Here is an 18,429-nt window from a genome sequence, read left to right as displayed (position 1 = left end):
ACAGTCCGTTACTCCGTCCGGCTAAGGACCGGTGATTGAAAATACGCGATACAAGTGTCGAACATATTCTCATCGGACTCTAACTTCCCGTGCAAGCGGAATACTTATTCGCTTATAATATCGATCTGTCAAGCTGATTAACATTATTTTCATCTTGTGAATTTCGTATTGCAGAGGCTATACAGTAATCGCTAGATATTTTTGAAACTGTGCTTACAGGACTTAGGGCGTAAAGACTGTGCTTTAGTGAAACATTGTTTCCTCTTCAAGAGACTGTGTTAAGTTATTTCGTGAAACTGTGCCCTAGTGAAGGTACATTTCTTCTCAAAGGACAGTGTTAATTTGTTTCATAAAGTACAGTGCCAGCCTTTCTTTTCAAAGACTGCGTCAATCCACTTCGTGAAAAACTGTCTCGACATTTCCTTTCATAAGACTGTGCCAACCTTTATTTTCAAAAGACTGTGTTAATTCACTTCATGGAACTGTGCTAACATTTTCTTTCCTAATACTGTGCTGACATTTCTTTTCAAAGACTGTGTTGATTCGCTTTGTGAAATACTGTGCCTTTATTTCTTTTTAAGGGACTATGTTAATTCCCCTTGTGAAAGACTGTGTTTACATTTATCACCGAGAAGTTGTGTTAAGACTTGTAAAACTGTGCCTCAGTGGAGAATTTATTTCTAAGAAACTAAGTGATTTTTTTTTAGTAAGACTGTGGCTTAATGGAACTTGGTTCTTTTTCACGAGACTGCGTGTTAAGAGTCACAAACTGTTTCTTTACTGTCTTCATAGAAACTACAATTTATTTCCACGTGTGTGTGTGCGAGATCATTGCATTTGCTTCTCCATACTCATTACAAACAGTACGAAAGACTGTGTCCGTAGAACTCAATTTATTTTTCTTTGCACTAAGATTAAGTAAAGCTGTATACAGTTGAATTTCAGAAAGTTCCAGATTATTTTTCGTTCGAGTTCGTCAGTGTTAATTTCTATTATTTTCACAGAACTGTAATTTTGAATCCATTTCTTTTTCCAAAAGTAATGTGCGTCCAACACCATGTACAGTGGAACTTGTTCGGCTAATAAACAGTGTCTCGCCACAACTTGCAGTACAGTGCGGTAGAGAAGTGTCGTATCAGATTCTATTGACATTCTGTGCGAACCACTTACATTTCTCTACTCCCTTCATGGGACTTTGGTGGAATACAAAGCTAATCAACTATTCCATGCTGCACTATCACCAGACGACCACCCCAGGTTCGAGTCTCCTTCAACATCGAGGGTCGACAACCGCCGTGGGATGCCACCGACGCCAAGGGATGATGCCTTCTCCACATCTTTGAGGACATTCAAACCATTCATCTGTAAAGGTGATATAATTTCTATGTTTTCTTGAATAAACTGCAAGTTCCACTTTAAAAGCGAACTCATTTCACTACCCTTCTCTCTTATGCTCTCTGAGTATGAACTGTACACGCCTTAGCATTAATCCATGCTCTCCACTAAGCTAAAGTACAGGTGTTCCTGTTTCAATATATTCTCAATGCATCTCTGCAGCTAATTATTTCAATACAATAACACTGACATATCACTCTCAATGCTCAAATCAACTTGTGCGTTCATTGCACTCTTCAAATATCTCATAATATCTTGCCGCTGTATCACTTTATTTCATCTCATATTCACAGAAGGTCCGGGTGCAGACATAGCTCATTGCATTGGAGATTTCCCTACGGTTTCCCCTGCACACAAGGTAAAAATTATCATTACCTCAAACAAAATATATGTAACTGTAAAATGAAATTACTTTAAATAAAATCAGAGCATTTAATCTCAAATAATAATAAAACATGGGCCTAACTACATTTGGGAGGACGGTCTTTTGAATCCCAGGCACGTCGTTTTCTTCACACACTGGTTGTACAGCCATTTCTTTCTCTAAACATGCAATCTAAACTACAAAAATCTAACATTATGAATAGAGTGCCTGTTCTAGTCCCACATTTAAAATAATATCAACAGGAAATTGTGAAGACCTTGTCGTCATGCTATTCTGACTCATATTGAATATTTAAATTAGAAGAAGGCTACTACGTTAAGTTAACACCAACACTAAGCAATTCCCCCTTTCTAAAGCACTCTTATCATTAAAATAAACAAACACATGCTTATGCAATTAAATGAAACGGACTAAAGTACTTGAAATTATCCTCACTAGTTTCCTTCTCATATAATCTCACATAATTAAAATAAAATCCTAGTGACCACTCTAAGCTAATCTAATCTGACAATTTAATATTCATCAAATTATACTAATTCTATCCTGACATTATCTACATATTTACAAAAAAGAATACCCACATTCACAACATAAAATTTGTACTCAACACTGTGTTGGGTTTTCTATTGTTCGAGCCTCAGAGGGCTCGCAGCGTAGTTTACTCCATGTTGAAGCTGTTGTAGGCCAAGGGTTCCAAGCATCCTGTGTCTATTCTTGAAGTCTTTATGGTCCTTGAATTCACGAACACTGGAACAATACTAACCACACCACGTTCACAGAGAATCCTTCTCCACGTGCCACAGTTATATTGAGTCGAGACTGGCAATTCTACAGTTGCATTTGCTCTCAGTAGGAGAATTAAATATTCATTAATATGATTTTGGAAAAAGCATTCCTACTTTAATCAGACAAAGTTAATCCACAGCAGACACTGCTACGATACTGCTGCAGTTTAAACTTCAAATTATAATTCTATTATTTGACATGGAATTTCCTCCTTTTCTACCCGCGTGTTTATCCACACGATTTCACAGTTTATTCACGAGCACACCACGGGCTTCGATTCTATCACAAGGCATTGTCTAGAGAATAATTTCTCTCTCCCGATATATGGCACGATAACGCGTCACAATCCTGCGATACAAATGTACGGCACAGTCTGTTCATATGCACGTTGCGATCGGCCCGTAATTTGTACGGCACTACTGTGTTTTCAAAGTTTTGCACTGTTTATGTGCTATTAAATGTACTCAATTACTGCACTCCCATTCACTTGCGCGGTTTCACATACAAACAAAGCAAAGTCCGACCACAGATCGGCCGTGGAACTGCTCCAAAAACTTGTCGACGACTATCCTTCCACCCGCACAGGCGGATGCTTATATGGTTTCACCCAGGGTGGGAGGTGAACAGAGGGAAGGTCCCCACTCCAATTTGTAGATCTCATGATCTACAAGGTCTATGGTAATAGCAATGCGATAGATTGTGTGACCCAACATTCAGTGTTACTGTTCTGGGGTATTTGTGGACTAGCAGAGGTGAAAGAAGGTTCCAGGATGAATGGGTCTACTTACAATGTAAAGAAAAGAATTTAAAACTTAAACTGAAGGTTATATTTTCTTAAATTCCACCTTAACAAATTTTTATAACAATGAAACGTCAGATACACTGACAAATTTTAGACAAGACAAGAAAATCCAAAATTTAGTGACTGTTTAAAAATCTGGGCTTCAAATCCCTCGCTTTACCATTCTTGAGCACTCAGCTCAAATTTACAAAAGAGCACAAATTTACTCAAGGGCAGAAATCCCCTAATACATGGAGCACTTGCTCCAGCAATTACAGTATCAGGCCTCCCATAGGCACTTTTACAACACTTGAAAAAGAGCTAACGTGCTCTCAGTTCTCAAGCCTACTCACGGCCACCAAAAATATCTTACACCTTTTGGCCTTCCATGGCCCAACTTACAAATTGAAACAGGGATATCTCTTACCCAACCTATAGGGCCTTCGAGTAAAAAGGAATAACAGTTAAATAAAAGGCCCGAACACAAAATGAAAGGAGGTGAATGCTTACACTCCTAGATATGAACACTTAAAACCTAAGGGGCACTAGGCCGATGAAACAGGGGCTATTCCCAAACTATGGAGGTGACTCGTATAAGCATAAATTAGAACATTACGGAAAGGAAGAATACCAGTTACAAAACATAGTCACCTCAAACCAATATGAAGGGGAGCTCGAGAGGGTACATCACTCTATATCCCCGATTTACAGTTAAAAATTTTATGAAGTTTTTACATGAGCTAGCAGAAAGTTACATTTTTAGGAAAACTAGGTTACATAGTTAATGATTTAGACCTTTCCCTCAGGTTAAAACTGCGGAGCTAGCAAGAAATAAAGATGTTATGTGGCCATTACCTTGTCGGCGTACTGCTGCCTGATGAAAGAGGCGCCGCCCGTCTCCTGCTTTGACACACACATTTAGTAAGCTGACGATCAATTGGCCAAGAGACGTGAAAATCCACAGTTTATAAACCCTCGGGGAAAGTTCAAGACCATTCCAGATTAAACTAGCCACACCCTCTCATTTTTATTGGGTGATTTAAAAGTTACACACAAAATCGAAGAAGAAGAAGAAGAAGAAGAAGAAGAATAAGACTGTGATTGGTAAAAAATTAATTACAGAAATTCTTGATTGGTTGGATTCAAAACTGGCAGAAAGAAAAGATCAATATTGCCAACCCAAAAAATAAATGAACATCAATTAGTAAAAAAAAAAAAAAAAACAACTTATGAATACCAAACTTCTTTAAATCAAAAGTTCTTCCTCTTCGCACCAGGGTGCATGATCATAGTTTTTTTTAGCAGTGACATCTATGGAAGAATGTCCAAACTTCTTGATGAATGGTTAACAAAACAAGTAGAAATTCACACAGTACAGGAAACTTCAAAATAACAAAATTCCATCAGATATTAGTGGTGACATATTGTGAGTAAAGTTTTAAGTAGGTCTAGTTTCAAGTTCACGGTTTCTCCAGTAGAGTTCTTTTAGGCTCAAGGTTTAAATGCGCGGCGTTGGGGTGTACCTCCCGGTACAGTTACTTGCTGTGATGCGGAACCCAAACCGATCGGTAGTTGAATTATAATTTTCACTCTAAATCAGGCCTCCAGTGGGGAATCCCTATTGGGCGCATTAATTCACTGCTAGTGTGGGTATGCACCAGCCAATTACATAATGCTTGGTGACGTAATTTCATATATAGTGTTATATTAATCTGACTTATAATTTTGCTAAGGACCAAATATTTTCAATTTTACTTTGACATGTGTTTTATGTATAATTTAGGCGACGTTTTACCAAATATGCTTTCAAAATCACCTTCTCACGTTGGCTCTACTGTGATCCACCATTTGTTTTAGCGGCGGAGTTAACTAGATATATTTTTCTTCCTTGTCCTTCCTCATCGTGTGCTCTCACTTTGGGGGCTCCTTTAACTACGCAACTCTTAAGTTTGGTGGCAGCCAGTCGGGTATGTTGCGCAATATTATGCAGCCTAGCTCCCATACGGACAAAGAAGCTCAAAGCATGTCTTATTCCCATATATTAATTTCATAATAAATATTCATAGTACCAATACGGTCACATTGCATAGAATTTTTAGATCTGTAGATGGATTCTATCACCCTTACCCGCAAGGGGTAAACTATTAAGACTATTAAATATTCCACAAAGTGTTCTTTTAAAACATAGTCTTTTATTGTAAGTTTCTCTCACAAAATTTGTGATATTACTCATGAAATAGATAAGTTGCTGCATTTATCTTTCAGACTTGGTGTGTAGTGCCCATAGCACCAAATTCAGAAACACTCTGGAGGATGTCCTTCTATGACCAAGAGAAGAGGATGATGACTGATTCTCGTGCTATGAAGCACACTATTAAACTTTTAAAGGTGAGTCTAAGGATTATTTTTTCAGACATGTCATGGCAAGGGGTTCATATTGGAGTTTCTTTAAAAGATTCTTCTTGAGAGATGGCCATAGAAATTCTGCATCACTACTGATTGATGAGTCAGCAAATGATTCCTTCCCTCCACTACAGACTCACATTTATGTCTTGCATGAGGCTTCATCATTTCTACAGTGATGTGTACTGCTTTCAGCAGTTACAACATTTGAATTGCATGGTTATCGGTAGAAAGATGCAAAATGTTAAATTAAAAAAAAAAAAAAAACTTAGATTATTTGCTAGAGATGTGCACACTTATTACTGTGGTACTGAAGTTATGAATACACAGACTTCATTACTCCTTGCAAACTTGATTCATACTTACTCTCTTACAATGAAATACCTGTTGAAAAGAATGTTACTGTTAGTGATGATGGCAATTTTTTTTTTTTCTTTTTTTTTTTTGCTTTACGTTGCACCAACACAGATAGGTCTTATGGCGACAATGGAACAGGGAAGGAAGGAAGGAAGCGGCCGTGGCCTTAATTAAGGAACAGCCCCAGCATTTGCCTGGTGTGAAAATGTGAAACCACGGAAAACCATGGAAAACCATTTTCAGGGCTGCCGACAGTGGGGTTCGAACCTACTATCTCCCGAATACTGGATACTGGCCACACTTAAGCGACTGCAGCTATCGAGCTCGGTGATGGCAATTTTAGGAGGGTGTATATTGAGCTGGGTTTTATTTCCAATCCCTTCTATAATTTGCTTGCCCAGTGGGTTAAAATTATTAGCCCTGGTGGTAAGAGTTTACTTTGTCTTATGATTTAAAATCATTGAATTGAACCAAGCACTATGGTTCTTAAATATTACATGAATGTTAAAATATTATGTGACACAAATTCAATACATTGTGATAAAAGTATACAAATTCGTTAAAATGTACAAATATTTCTAGTAGGTTCTGCGAGTTGTAGTTGGATTGTGCTTTTCATGGACTGAGTAAAATTTTCGGCACTGGCGCAGAGGGTGATTCAGATAACTTCCATTTAGTCCATGTAATGTGATTTGCAAGGGTTCATTAATGAATTGTGCAAATTGAGTATAAACAAGTCCTTAAATATCTTCTGGAAAATGTAAGTGAACACTGTGCGTGGTGATTTGAGTAGATGGAATTCCCAGTCCAATGTGGAAAACAAATGGGACCTCACGCGGCAGTATGTGCAGCTTGGGTGCTGGTTTACAATCATACATCATAACTAGGGCTTTCAGGGATCAATGACTTTCTGTTGTCGGACAGAATTAATTTATACGCTGAAAATGATTGTTCTACGTCGACGGACGTAACTGGGCAATACTTGTACACTGGCACTTACTTCTCGGAACATTTTTCTGGCAAAACCTGCCTGATTCCACTTATGTAGTTGCTTATGGATTCAATCTCCTTCAGTCCTGGGTTTGAGTCCAACACCGCACCGAGTGTCCTTTTAACTTTTTCTACAGTTTCACCACAGACACCATTTAAATAACTAATGGGTGTTTTGAATTAACTGAAGGGATTCATATAGGGGTGCACCGTGAGTTTCTGTTCCCTTAATCGCCTTCAAAAGTGACGAATCATGCTCATGGACGAGACTGATACATTTATATACAGTTTCAGATTCAAATACACACTTTGCTTCACGAACACACGCAGTATGACTATTATCAATACTATTAATTACACCTTTCACTTAATTAAAATTCTCGTGATGGAACGATATTGCGGATAACCAAGTTGCCGATCTTGTTAGAACAGATTCCGGGGGAAGAGAAACCTGAGGTAGATGAGTTTTTTACAACTGTACAGGAACACGTGCTTTTAGGAACAGTTTTTTCCGACTTGAAAATACTTTGTTGACAGATGGAAAGAGAGTACATATCTTTTCTGCAATACGATGCCATCCATGGGCCAAACATGTGGCACTGATGCGATTTAGAAAAAGTATTCGAAGAGACTGACCAGCTTTCATCATACGAAGTTACTTCTGTGACTAAAAGGCACACTTTAAAACAATCCCTCCGATTCACTAGGCCACAGAAGTCGCAGGGAATCGTTAACAAATCTTGCAATTGTAGCGTGGTTGGATTTTTCTAGCACTTTGCACGAAAGTAAATTAGGTTCGCCAGGTTCTTCTGGACATAATTTACCCACTATGAAGTTCGCAGTGTATCCACCACACAACAATGTATCCACCAGACGAATCTGTTGTTTCATCTACCGTTATCCAGACAAAGTTCTCTCCTATATCAGATCGCATCGAATCCACAACAGAATCGTGCATTGAAAGTAAATAGTTCTTCCTAAGGGTAGATTCATCTGGTATCCTTTGATTAGCACAATACTTATCAAGAAACGAGCGTAGATGTGGATTATTCAAACTTCATACAAACGTTTTACAAATATCAGCGGAAAATTTACTAACCAATATAAATGGTCTGTTATTGGACATTATAAATTTTCCAGCTAACTCATTCCTGGTTGCCAGCATTTCGCCCCCGTGTGCTAGGCTGGGGTCTTCAGTTGGTACCTAGCACACCTACCAAGACGCTGGCCAGTGCATACCATGGAGGCCACTGCGTAGGCTAATTGTAGCCACCGGCAGTGCCAATGCACTATGAGAGACTTTGTCCCATTATAAAAAATTGATGCCTGCTTGGCCACCAGATGATATAGATGTGAATCCACATCTATATCAAATTTACTAACTTCACGCTGTGTTTCCACGTCGGTTAAAAGTAGTGTTGCGTATTCTTATTCTGTTCTTTTGATCTGAGATGTGTAGTTGTTTTCGAATGCTGCTCAGTTTGAAATTTTTTATTGCATTTTACACTCTTGTCGCACACTTGGCAGTACACTACATCACCTGCACTTGTATAGTCACTATTGCCTGATATCCACAGTTTACTTTTAAAACACCTGGAGCTCTTATCTTTAGGCAATTTTACATTTTAATTTCGTAAGAACACTGCAGTAGACGAGGAGCAAGTTAACAGATGAGCGCACTTGTTTAAGCAAACCTTGGGAGGCTACTGTAAGGAGGAAGTAATGTCAGAAAGAAGGAAATAGCTGTTGTGAAAAGGATCATTATCCGTATACCTGCTTGTATTGCGACACTGAAAGCATTTTCCATGATCAGGGAAGGCTTCTCGTGTTGCCAAGGGATGTACAACATATAGAGTTCAGTAGATTTTCATTTCCTTCAGAAATCTTAGATAATCGATCACACATAAGAGAAAAATATACGTATCTATATATGCACTAACGTTCAAAATATGCATTTGCATATGCGCACATGTGTTTTTAAATAATCCGGGCCCTAATCATAACGTATGTCATAATATTGTTCATATAGCTCACAATATTAGTTTTATTGTTTAATAGGAATGTTATGTTTTAGGATATTCGACAAAATTGTGTACTTATCTAATGATGGCTGATGCTGACCCCAAGTAGGGTCGAAACTACCCTAACGACTCAATGTACTGTAATGTAAATAGCATTGCAATGTTTTACTTCATAAGAACACTGAAATGTCATAGGTTGCTGATTTATTCTTACAAAATAATCATCCTCTGCTACAACATCATGAAAACATCACCATAACTACTATACTTTCATGGAGTCCATATTAAGTAGATAGCAAAGAGTATGCTAACGTCCATGGAGGCTCAAAATCCTTAGCTGTGTAGCGAACAGGTACGGTCAGTTAGCAGCAGGCGGAGACACAAATGAAGAATTAATAGACATTCATACAGAGATGAAAAATTATTTCACTGAGATCAGCATTCCACTTTCCAAATGGTTATCAAACTCAATAACAATGAACCAGATGTGGCGAGAAACGAAAAAAGTGGTCCGCCAAAATACATCTACTTTAGGCATTCCAACTGATACGGATACAGATGAATTCTTCTCCTTATACCAAGTTCCATAGATACAGATGTTTGTCAACTGGCGTAATTGCCGAATTATTATGAATTGCTGATTCAAATTGCTGATAAAATCTTGGCCAGTCTGAAAAGGTGCCCATGAAACGTTTAATTTCAAGCTTAGGTAAGCGTGGTCTCACAATTGCAGACTGAAGAATAGTTGTTTCATTCTTTGCATTTGATTGCTGCTGGGGAAACCTAATTTCTGTGATCTTCTTGTTTGCTATTGCAATTAGTTTTCGGCCTTCTATTTGACGGTTTTCACACTCTTCTGCATCCCATTCGTTCGCATTGTCTTCCTGCAACGCCTGTATCCGTTTCTGAATTTCGCTCAAATCTAGTAGTATTTTGTGTAATCTTTGCGCTAATATTTCCATTTTGATGTCATCATATCCATCTTCGATCGCTGTTCGTAGTCTTTGAATAAATCTAGTTTTTGACGATCTGGTTGCTGTTCCAATGCGTCTTTCAGTCTGTAAAATGTTTGCATTTGAAACCGTAAACTGAGCAGTAGGTGCGTTAATATTAGTATTTTCCATGTTTCACTGAACTGAATTATGCACGAATACCGTTAACGAAAATAACACACACTACGTACATGGACATAACCATATTCCTATCTTTAACCTATATCTGCAATGTAATTGGTATTTCACTGCAATCTGAAGTTACACTGCATTTGTGAACAGTCCGGGTTTCTGTATTATGTTTTTACGATGGTTAAATCTTAAGCGTTTGTTTCGTATAGTACTGATCCTGTCAACAGAGGCTTTACACACTTGTAATATTCACTGTTTTTGTGACGCACTTTGAAACGTACACTGATGTTTCGTAACACTTCAAGTGAGTCCGTTCGTAATGTACATAATTATGTATATTCCTTCAAATGTATATCTGTTGCTTAAGAAATTGAATGTAAGTAGAGATCTTACTTGCGTTAGTTGGTTTCTTGTTGATACGGCGATGTTGCGTGATGCTGCTTACTGTTGTCCGTCTGCGTCTTTCTTGCCGCTGATTGTTCCACAAACAGGTTTCGGCACCATTATGTAATGTTTTACTTCATAAGAACACTGAAATGTCATAGGTTGCTGATTTATTCTTACAAAATAATCATCCTCTGCTACAACATCATCAAAACATCACCATGACTACTATACTGTTACTTTCATGGAGTCCATATTAAGTAGATAGCAAAGAGTATGCTAACATCCATGGAGGCTCAAACTCCTTAGCTGTGTAGCGAACAGGTACGGTCAATTAGATAATTCTCCACAAGCATAAAATATTGAATAGGTGGAATAAACAGTTTTTGTAAGATTAAATTATATGTAATCTCAGTTCAATACAGACCCAAAAGATGAAATTTATAACCTTTGAAGTGAAAGACTCCCGAGGCCTTGCGGACATCATATTATCAGGGTCGGAAAAGAATAAGAGTTGACTACGGAAAGTCAGACAGGAAAGTCGAGATGGAAGATCCTAGCACAAAGCAATGACTGACTCAGCTAAGGTTGTCAGTCCACGTTCACAAGTTGAGAGCCTCTGGGATTCCTGTCGTACGGCCTCTTACAATAGTCATGGGATACGATGGAGGTTACACAGAGAGCTGTTGTTCCTTACATGAATGGGACAGGTGGTGGTGGTGATTATTGTTTTAAGAGGAAGTACAACTAGGCAAACATCCTCTATATAACACTAATCAGAGAGAAAATAGGGAAGGGATCTGACAATTTGAAAAATGAAGGTATCGGCCAAAGGAAGACAAGGGCGACGAAGGGCATGAAAATGAAAGACTCCCTAGGCCTCGAGTACTCTAATACCGTCGGGGTCTGAAAAGAACAAGAGCTGACGAAGGGAGGTCGGATAGTATAGATGAAAGTGAGGAGCCTGGCTCAAGTAAATGGAAGCAATGCCAGGATTCAGCTGAGGTCCCCATGGTCGCCAATCCACGCTCCCAAGTTGAGAGCCCCTAGGGCCCCATTTACGACAGGCAGGGATTACCGTGGGTGTTATTCCACTGCCCCTACCCACAGGGCGATGAATGGGACAGTAGAGCAAAGGAAAAGCGGTAGTAGTGGTGGTGGTGGTGGTGGTGACGGTGGTGTAAGTACAACTGGGCAACCATCATCTATTAGCACTAAGTAGAGGGGAAATGGAAAGGGAAGGGCCATGAATGGTAGGAAAATTAAAGACTCCCTACTCCTTGCAAACCTAATACCATCGGGGTTGGAAAAGAACAAGAGTCATCCAAGGGAGGTCGGATAGGGAAGATAAAAGTGAGGAGCATGACAGAAGTACAGTTGAATCCCGTTTATCCGAATTAAAGGGGACCGGTTGACTCTTTATTTTGGATCACATATGGTAAATATTTTCAGAAGTTAAATGTCGAAATAAAAATGCATAAACTGTTATGCAAGGGTGCATACTGTATATTAACAATGTTTACATAATGCCACTCATTGTATAAAATCAGTGATTTCTTCTGAATTTTCTTGGTGCAGCGCTGTCGTACAGCTATGTCGCGTCACCGTTTAATCAACAATACATCAGCTGGTGTAGATTCATTGCTTTGTTCAACAAAGTGCAGAGCAATCTGCGAAATAATGAAACTTTTTTTTTTGTTACCACTGAACTGAATACTGTATACAGTACTTTTATTACAGTACTGTAATTTAAGTGTGTGGTACTGTATTTTAATAAAAATTTTAAATCAATCATACCTCCAATGCATTAAATCCATCATCTGCTGTAACTTGATTCTCAAAACTGCCATTGCCAAGGTCGAAGTCGTCTGCATAACCTCCATGATGAATAATAATACAGTAATGATAGTATTAATAATAATAATAATAATAATAATAATAATAATAATAATAATAATAATAATTGTTCCGGGGTATCTGTGGAACAGCAGAAGTGAAAGAAGGTGCCGGGGTGAATGGGTCTAACTACCAAATCAAAGTTAATATAAAACTTTAACAAGGTTATATTTTCTAAGTTTTAACAAATAAGAATAACAAAATTTTAACAACAATAACAACGGTATGGTGATTTAGAACCAAGGATCCAAGATTTCAACCTTTAAACATTCTTGGGGTAGCAAGCCCTAATTTTACAATTCTGAGCTACTAGTTCAACTTTAACCAAGCAACAATTTGTTCAAAAGGGCCGAAAACCCCTAATACATGGAGCACTTGTTCACAATTAGAATATCAAGCCTCTCTGAGGCACTTTTACAACACATGAAAAGAGCTGACACGCTCTCAGTTTTCCACGCCTATTCAAGGCACACCAAAAATGTCTTATACTTTCTGGCCTTCCATGGCCTAGCTTACAAATAGAAACAGGGGTATCTCATACCCAACCTACAGGGTTTTTGAGTAAAAAGAAATAACCAATAAATAAATGGCCCAAACAAAAGGAAGGAGGTGGATACTTGCACTCCTCTATGTAGCTTCTTAAAACCTAAAAGGCACTAGGCCGATGAAACAGGGGCTATTCCCAAACTATGGAGGTGACTCGTATAAGAATTATTTAAGACATTAAGGAAGGGAAGAAAATCAGTTACCAAAACGTAGTCACCTCAAACCAAAATGAAGGGGAGCTCGAGAGGGTAAGGCACTCTCTATCCCCGATTTACAATTAAAGATATTTACATAAGCCAGCAGAAATTTACATTACAGAAAGGTAGGTTACATGGCAAAAGTTTCGGACCTTTCCCGCGCGTTAAACTGCTGAGCTAGCAAGAAATAAAATGTTAAATGGCCATTACCTTACTGAAGAGCTGCTGGCAGATGAAAGAGGCACCACCCGCCTCCTGCTACACGTCCACACGCGTAGTTAGATGTTGAACAAGTGGCCGAGAGACGAGAAAATCAACCGTTTATAAACCCTCGGGGAAAGTTCGAGACCTTTCATGAATAATTAAGACACACCCCCAGGTTTTTATTGGCTACATTAAACAGTTACTCACCAAATCGAAGAAGAAATAAGGGATTGGCTGAAAATTAATTACAGAAATTAATGATTGGCTAACTTCAAAACTGGCGGAAGGAAAAGCTAAATATTGCCAACCCACAAAAGAATGAACAAAATTTAGCAAAGAAAAAAACTTACGAGTACAAAATTTCTTCATGAAGTTCCTTCACTTCGCACCAGGGTGCATGATCATAGTTTTTCGGCAGTGACATCTATGAGAGAATGTCCAAACTTCTTGATAAATAGTAAACAAAAACAAGTCGAAATTCACACAGTGACATCTTCAGAAGAAAAGTTTAAGTAGGTCCAGATTCAAGTTCACTGTTTCCCCTGTAGAGGAGTACTTTAAGGCGGAAGATTTAAATGTGCGGCGTAGAGGTGTACCACCCGGTACAATAATAATAATAATAATAATAATAATAATAATAATAATAATAATAATAATAATAATAATAATAATAATTCCTGTTTGTTCACGAAAAATGTACCATGGAACGAACTAGAGGGTAAGAGACTGTTTTGTTTTATGCTATACGTGCATTCTGGCATAAGTCATAATATAAAAACAGGGTTTGCCTAGTAGCTCTAACACATACCAGTATAGCAAGAAAATTACTAATATTGATGGCTAAGAACGAGAGGGTAAAAACAAAATATTAAAATACAATTTTGCCAGAGCATTTTGGTTAAACTGGGTTTTGTTTAAGTGAAGTTCGGTTAAGCGGGCTTCTTCTGTAAGTGGAAGCAATGCCAGACGTAGCTAGGGGAACCATGTTTGCCAACCCATGCTTTAAGAAATTAGCCTTCGCATGCTTGACTTATTCTTAGGGGGGAAAAAAACAATTAATGAAGAACCCCTGGTTGATACAAAGAAAGTGATTTTGCTTCCCCTTCACACAATGTTAGGGTTATTCAAGATTTAAGTTTTATTTATTTATTTTTTTGAATGAAGAAAGAAGAACGAGGTTTCAGTATCTGAATGCAAAATTTCCTCATATGATAGAAGCGAAGTTGAAAGAAGTTCTCTTCATTGGCCTTTAGATATGCCAATTAATAAAATATACAAATTTGGAACACATGTTCACTGAAGTAGAGAATAAGATATAAAACTCGTTCGAAAATGTTACAGGAAACTTCCTGGGGAAGCAGGAAAACTTTAAAAACTGTACGCAACCATTTGAGGAGCTTTTATCAAGCTATCACAACTGTGGATGCAACATGCCGTAGTTTAAGTGCTCACAGACAATTTCTGGACCCGTATGAGGTACTATCAGCTTGGCCAGCTGGGCGGTGGTGGTGGTGATTATTACTTTTAGAGAAAGTACAATTGGGCAGCCAGCCATCTTTTCTTTATACTAATCAAAGAGAAAACAAGAAGAGGTCCGACACTTTAAAAAATGAACGTATCCGCAAGATTAAGACAAGGGCCATGAAAGGTATGGAAATGGAGGCATGCCTTATTCTCGCAAACCTAAGCCATTGGGGTCGAAGAAAATAAGAGTTGACCCAGGTGGTGATGGTGGTGATTGCTGTTTTATGAGGAAGTACAACTTGGCAGCCATCAACACTGGTCAGAGGGAAATTAAAAGAAGTGTGTGTTCAGATAGGGAAGATGAAAGTGACATAACTCAGTGGAAGCAATATCAGACTTGGCTAGGGGAACTGTGGAGGCCAACCATGCTATAAGTTGATAACCCAGGTCTCCTTTTTACTTGCCTCTTACAACAGCCAGGGGATACTGTGAGTGTATTCTACAGTATACCGCCCGCACCCACAGAGGATCAGGCCAGATGGACCAAGGTTTTTAAAGAGGTGTTACTTCTCTATCATTTGCCCTATGTGTTGGTTTGTGAGAGACAATGCCTGGCCTCTCATTATCACCACTTCCCCTCTATGCCCTTGTGTATCTCAGCTCATCTGCCTGTACTGTGCATGTTAAGCCTAAATGTGTCTTGTTTTCTTTCCAGCTGCTCAGGGATCGCCATTCTTGGGCCTGCCTTTCAAGCTATTACATAAAGACTGTGTTCCTTTGGGAGAAGGAGGTACAAGACGAACAGTTCTGGAACAAGAACGTTGGTTATCTGTTTGTTCACGTAAGTGATTCTCTCTTAATGCCAGTAAACTCCATATTGTGTAAAGATTGTTGTATGGACATAAGAACGCATAGATTACACGTTAAAGATCCTGGGGAATAACATGCCAACTGCCATATTTTTTAATTTTGAGATGGTTGTGTGGTCTTTTAAAGCATAATGTATACTTTCACTGTACGTAATGGGTGTCACCGTATAATCGTTGACCTCAATTTTGGAAAAACTTCCTGCTTATTGGATGCATTTCTTTTTCAACATAAATTGTTTTAACAATATTTAAAATCTCAAAATTGGCTGGACTGCAGTATGCAATAAAACTAGTAAACGAAGATTAGCTACTGCAGACTCAGTTCTGCTGATCACATAATACACTTTTGGTGAAGGATAGCAATAATTATTTCCATAGCATGTGTGTAAAAGGGATGATAGTGTGCAGTATTTTGAATACGTATGTTCTGTTTTTTTAATGGGTGGTGGTGAAAAATGAAGGATGAAGTAGTCATGTTCAAATTCACATTTTTATACAATGCATTAAAAACTGGTCACAATGGGTTCTTTTTAACATGCATAAAATACACTCAACAGCTATTAACCCAGTATTGTTGTAACACCTGCAGTAGTCGCTTGTGTTGATGAACAGTATTTTGATTCCTGATGCTTGCTTGTTGCTTAAAGGGGCCTAACATATACGTCATCAGCTCAGACAGTATTTTAACAATGGATAGAAATAAATATAAATATTCAAGCTACACAGCAAATTTTACTGTTAATACTAGCAATAAAATATTGATAATGTTTGCTTTTATTAAGAAATGGGGAAAAGGGTTGGACACATACTGTTGTACTTTATTTGCAGTTTTAAATTACAGTCAGCTGTATGCCATTGAGTTTCATTACATTAATTAAACAGCTGGTGTTAATTATCCATAGCACGTGTGTAAAAGGGATGACAGTGGGCAGTATTTTGAATACGTATGTTCTGTTTTTTTAACAGACTCATGGTGGTGGCGGTGATTATTGTTTTAAGAGGAAGTACAACTGGGCAGCCGTCCTCTATATAACACTAATCAGTGAGAAAAAATGGAAGGGGTCCGACACTTCGAAAAATAAAGGTATCGGCCAAAGGAAGATAAGGCGAAGGGCATGAGAATGAAAGACTCCCTAGGCCTCCATACATAATACCAGATAGGGTCGGAAAAGAACAAGAGTTGACCAAGAGAGGTCGGACAGGATAGATGAAAGTGAAGAGCCTGGCACAAGTAGTGGAAGCAATGCCAGGACTCGACTAAGGGGTCCGTGGTCGCCAACCCATGCTCCAAAGTTCAGAGCCCCTGGGACTAATAGACTTATTTGTAGGTCGAAGACTCAGAGACTCATTTGTAGCGAGACCATCGATAACTCATTTGAAGTTGCTATATGTTTTCTGTGTTGCTGTTGATGCCATTGATTATTTCATATTCGAGATGGTGCATGTTGTAATATGTCTAATTTTTTGAGTACAAGTTTTTCCTTTACATAAAATAAACTTCATTATAAAGCCCGTATTGTCGTGAGTATACGTTGAAGGTTAGGTCAAATGTTCCACCTTTACAATACTAAGATTCTTTATTAACTAAATATTTACATGATTTTTAATTATATCGGGACATGTTTCGTCTACCTTGTAGACATCATCAGCCATAAAAACTTTTGAGAAAAAGCTACAAGGACAAGGACAAAGTAACACATTAAAATAATTCGGATAACCGAATATGTCATTTAAAATGGTAAAGAATTCAGAACTGTTTTGAGCACAGCACTTAAAAATACAGTTGACATTAAAATTAAAATTGTCCACATGGGATGATACAGTAAAAACTTGCGTTAAAATGTCAACTGTATTTTTAAGTGCTGTGCTCAAAACAGTTCTGAATTCTTTACCATTTTAAATGACATATTCGGTTATCCGAATTATTTTAATGTGTTACTTTGTCCTTGTCCTTGTAGCTTTTTCTCAAAAGTTTTTATGGCTGATGATGTCTACAAGGTAGACGAAACATGTCCCGATATAATTAAAAATCATGTAAATATTTAGTTAATAAAGAATCTTAGTATTGTAAAGGTGGAACATTTGACCTAACCTTCAACGTACAAGTTTTTCCATCAGTACTTCCTGACGCAAGTGTAATAGACTGATATAACTTGAAAGCAATATTCTTTAACCCATGGGTAAATAATGCAAGTATAAGCTTGAATAAATTATTATTATTATTATTATTATTATTATTATTATTATTATTATTATTATTATTATTATTATTATTATTATTATTATTATTATTATTATTATTATTATTATTATTATTATTTACGTAGTTGATCGTATTATTTGTGACATTATGTCATGAAATGTGCTGTATATACAATATTAATATGAGTTTAGTTAATGTAAGAACAGATAATTAATAGTATATAATTTATTATTACCTGTATATATTATGTGCAATCCGCTACAGTATTGTGCAACACACTCTAATATCCAGAATTACGCTAGTTGCAATAAGAACAATGTAGAATCTTCCTTACATTATAACTATGTATTAGGCACTCTAGAATTTATGAGAAAAGGTGTTGTGTAACATCCGTCTAGAAGCCTGGCCAGGCAACATATATATA

At 37.7% G+C, this 18,429-nt stretch overlaps 1 protein-coding gene across 6 annotated transcripts in view; it reads left to right on the top strand.

Annotated features, from left to right (window-relative positions):
* Positions 1 to 18,429, top strand: part of LOC136878987 (cyclic GMP-AMP synthase-like receptor) — a 121,109-nt gene that overhangs the window by 85,598 nt on the left and 17,082 nt on the right. For 5 of the 6 annotated variants that reach the window (XM_067152651.2, XM_067152649.2, XM_067152650.2 and 2 more), the window contains 2 exons: positions 5,613 to 5,735; positions 15,649 to 15,774. In XM_067152651.2, the coding sequence (XP_067008752.2) occupies positions 5,613 to 5,735; positions 15,649 to 15,774 (249 nt within the window). Of the gene's footprint in view, positions 1 to 5,612; positions 5,736 to 15,648; positions 15,775 to 16,768; positions 17,445 to 18,429 lie in introns of those variants that run through there. The other variant, XM_067152652.2, reaches the window with a different exon arrangement.

This window comes from Anabrus simplex, chromosome 8, assembly GCF_040414725.1.
Source record: "Anabrus simplex isolate iqAnaSimp1 chromosome 8, ASM4041472v1, whole genome shotgun sequence".
Classification (NCBI taxonomy): domain Eukaryota; kingdom Metazoa; phylum Arthropoda; class Insecta; order Orthoptera; family Tettigoniidae; genus Anabrus; species Anabrus simplex.
This window is presented reverse-complemented; position numbering and strand designations above follow the sequence as displayed.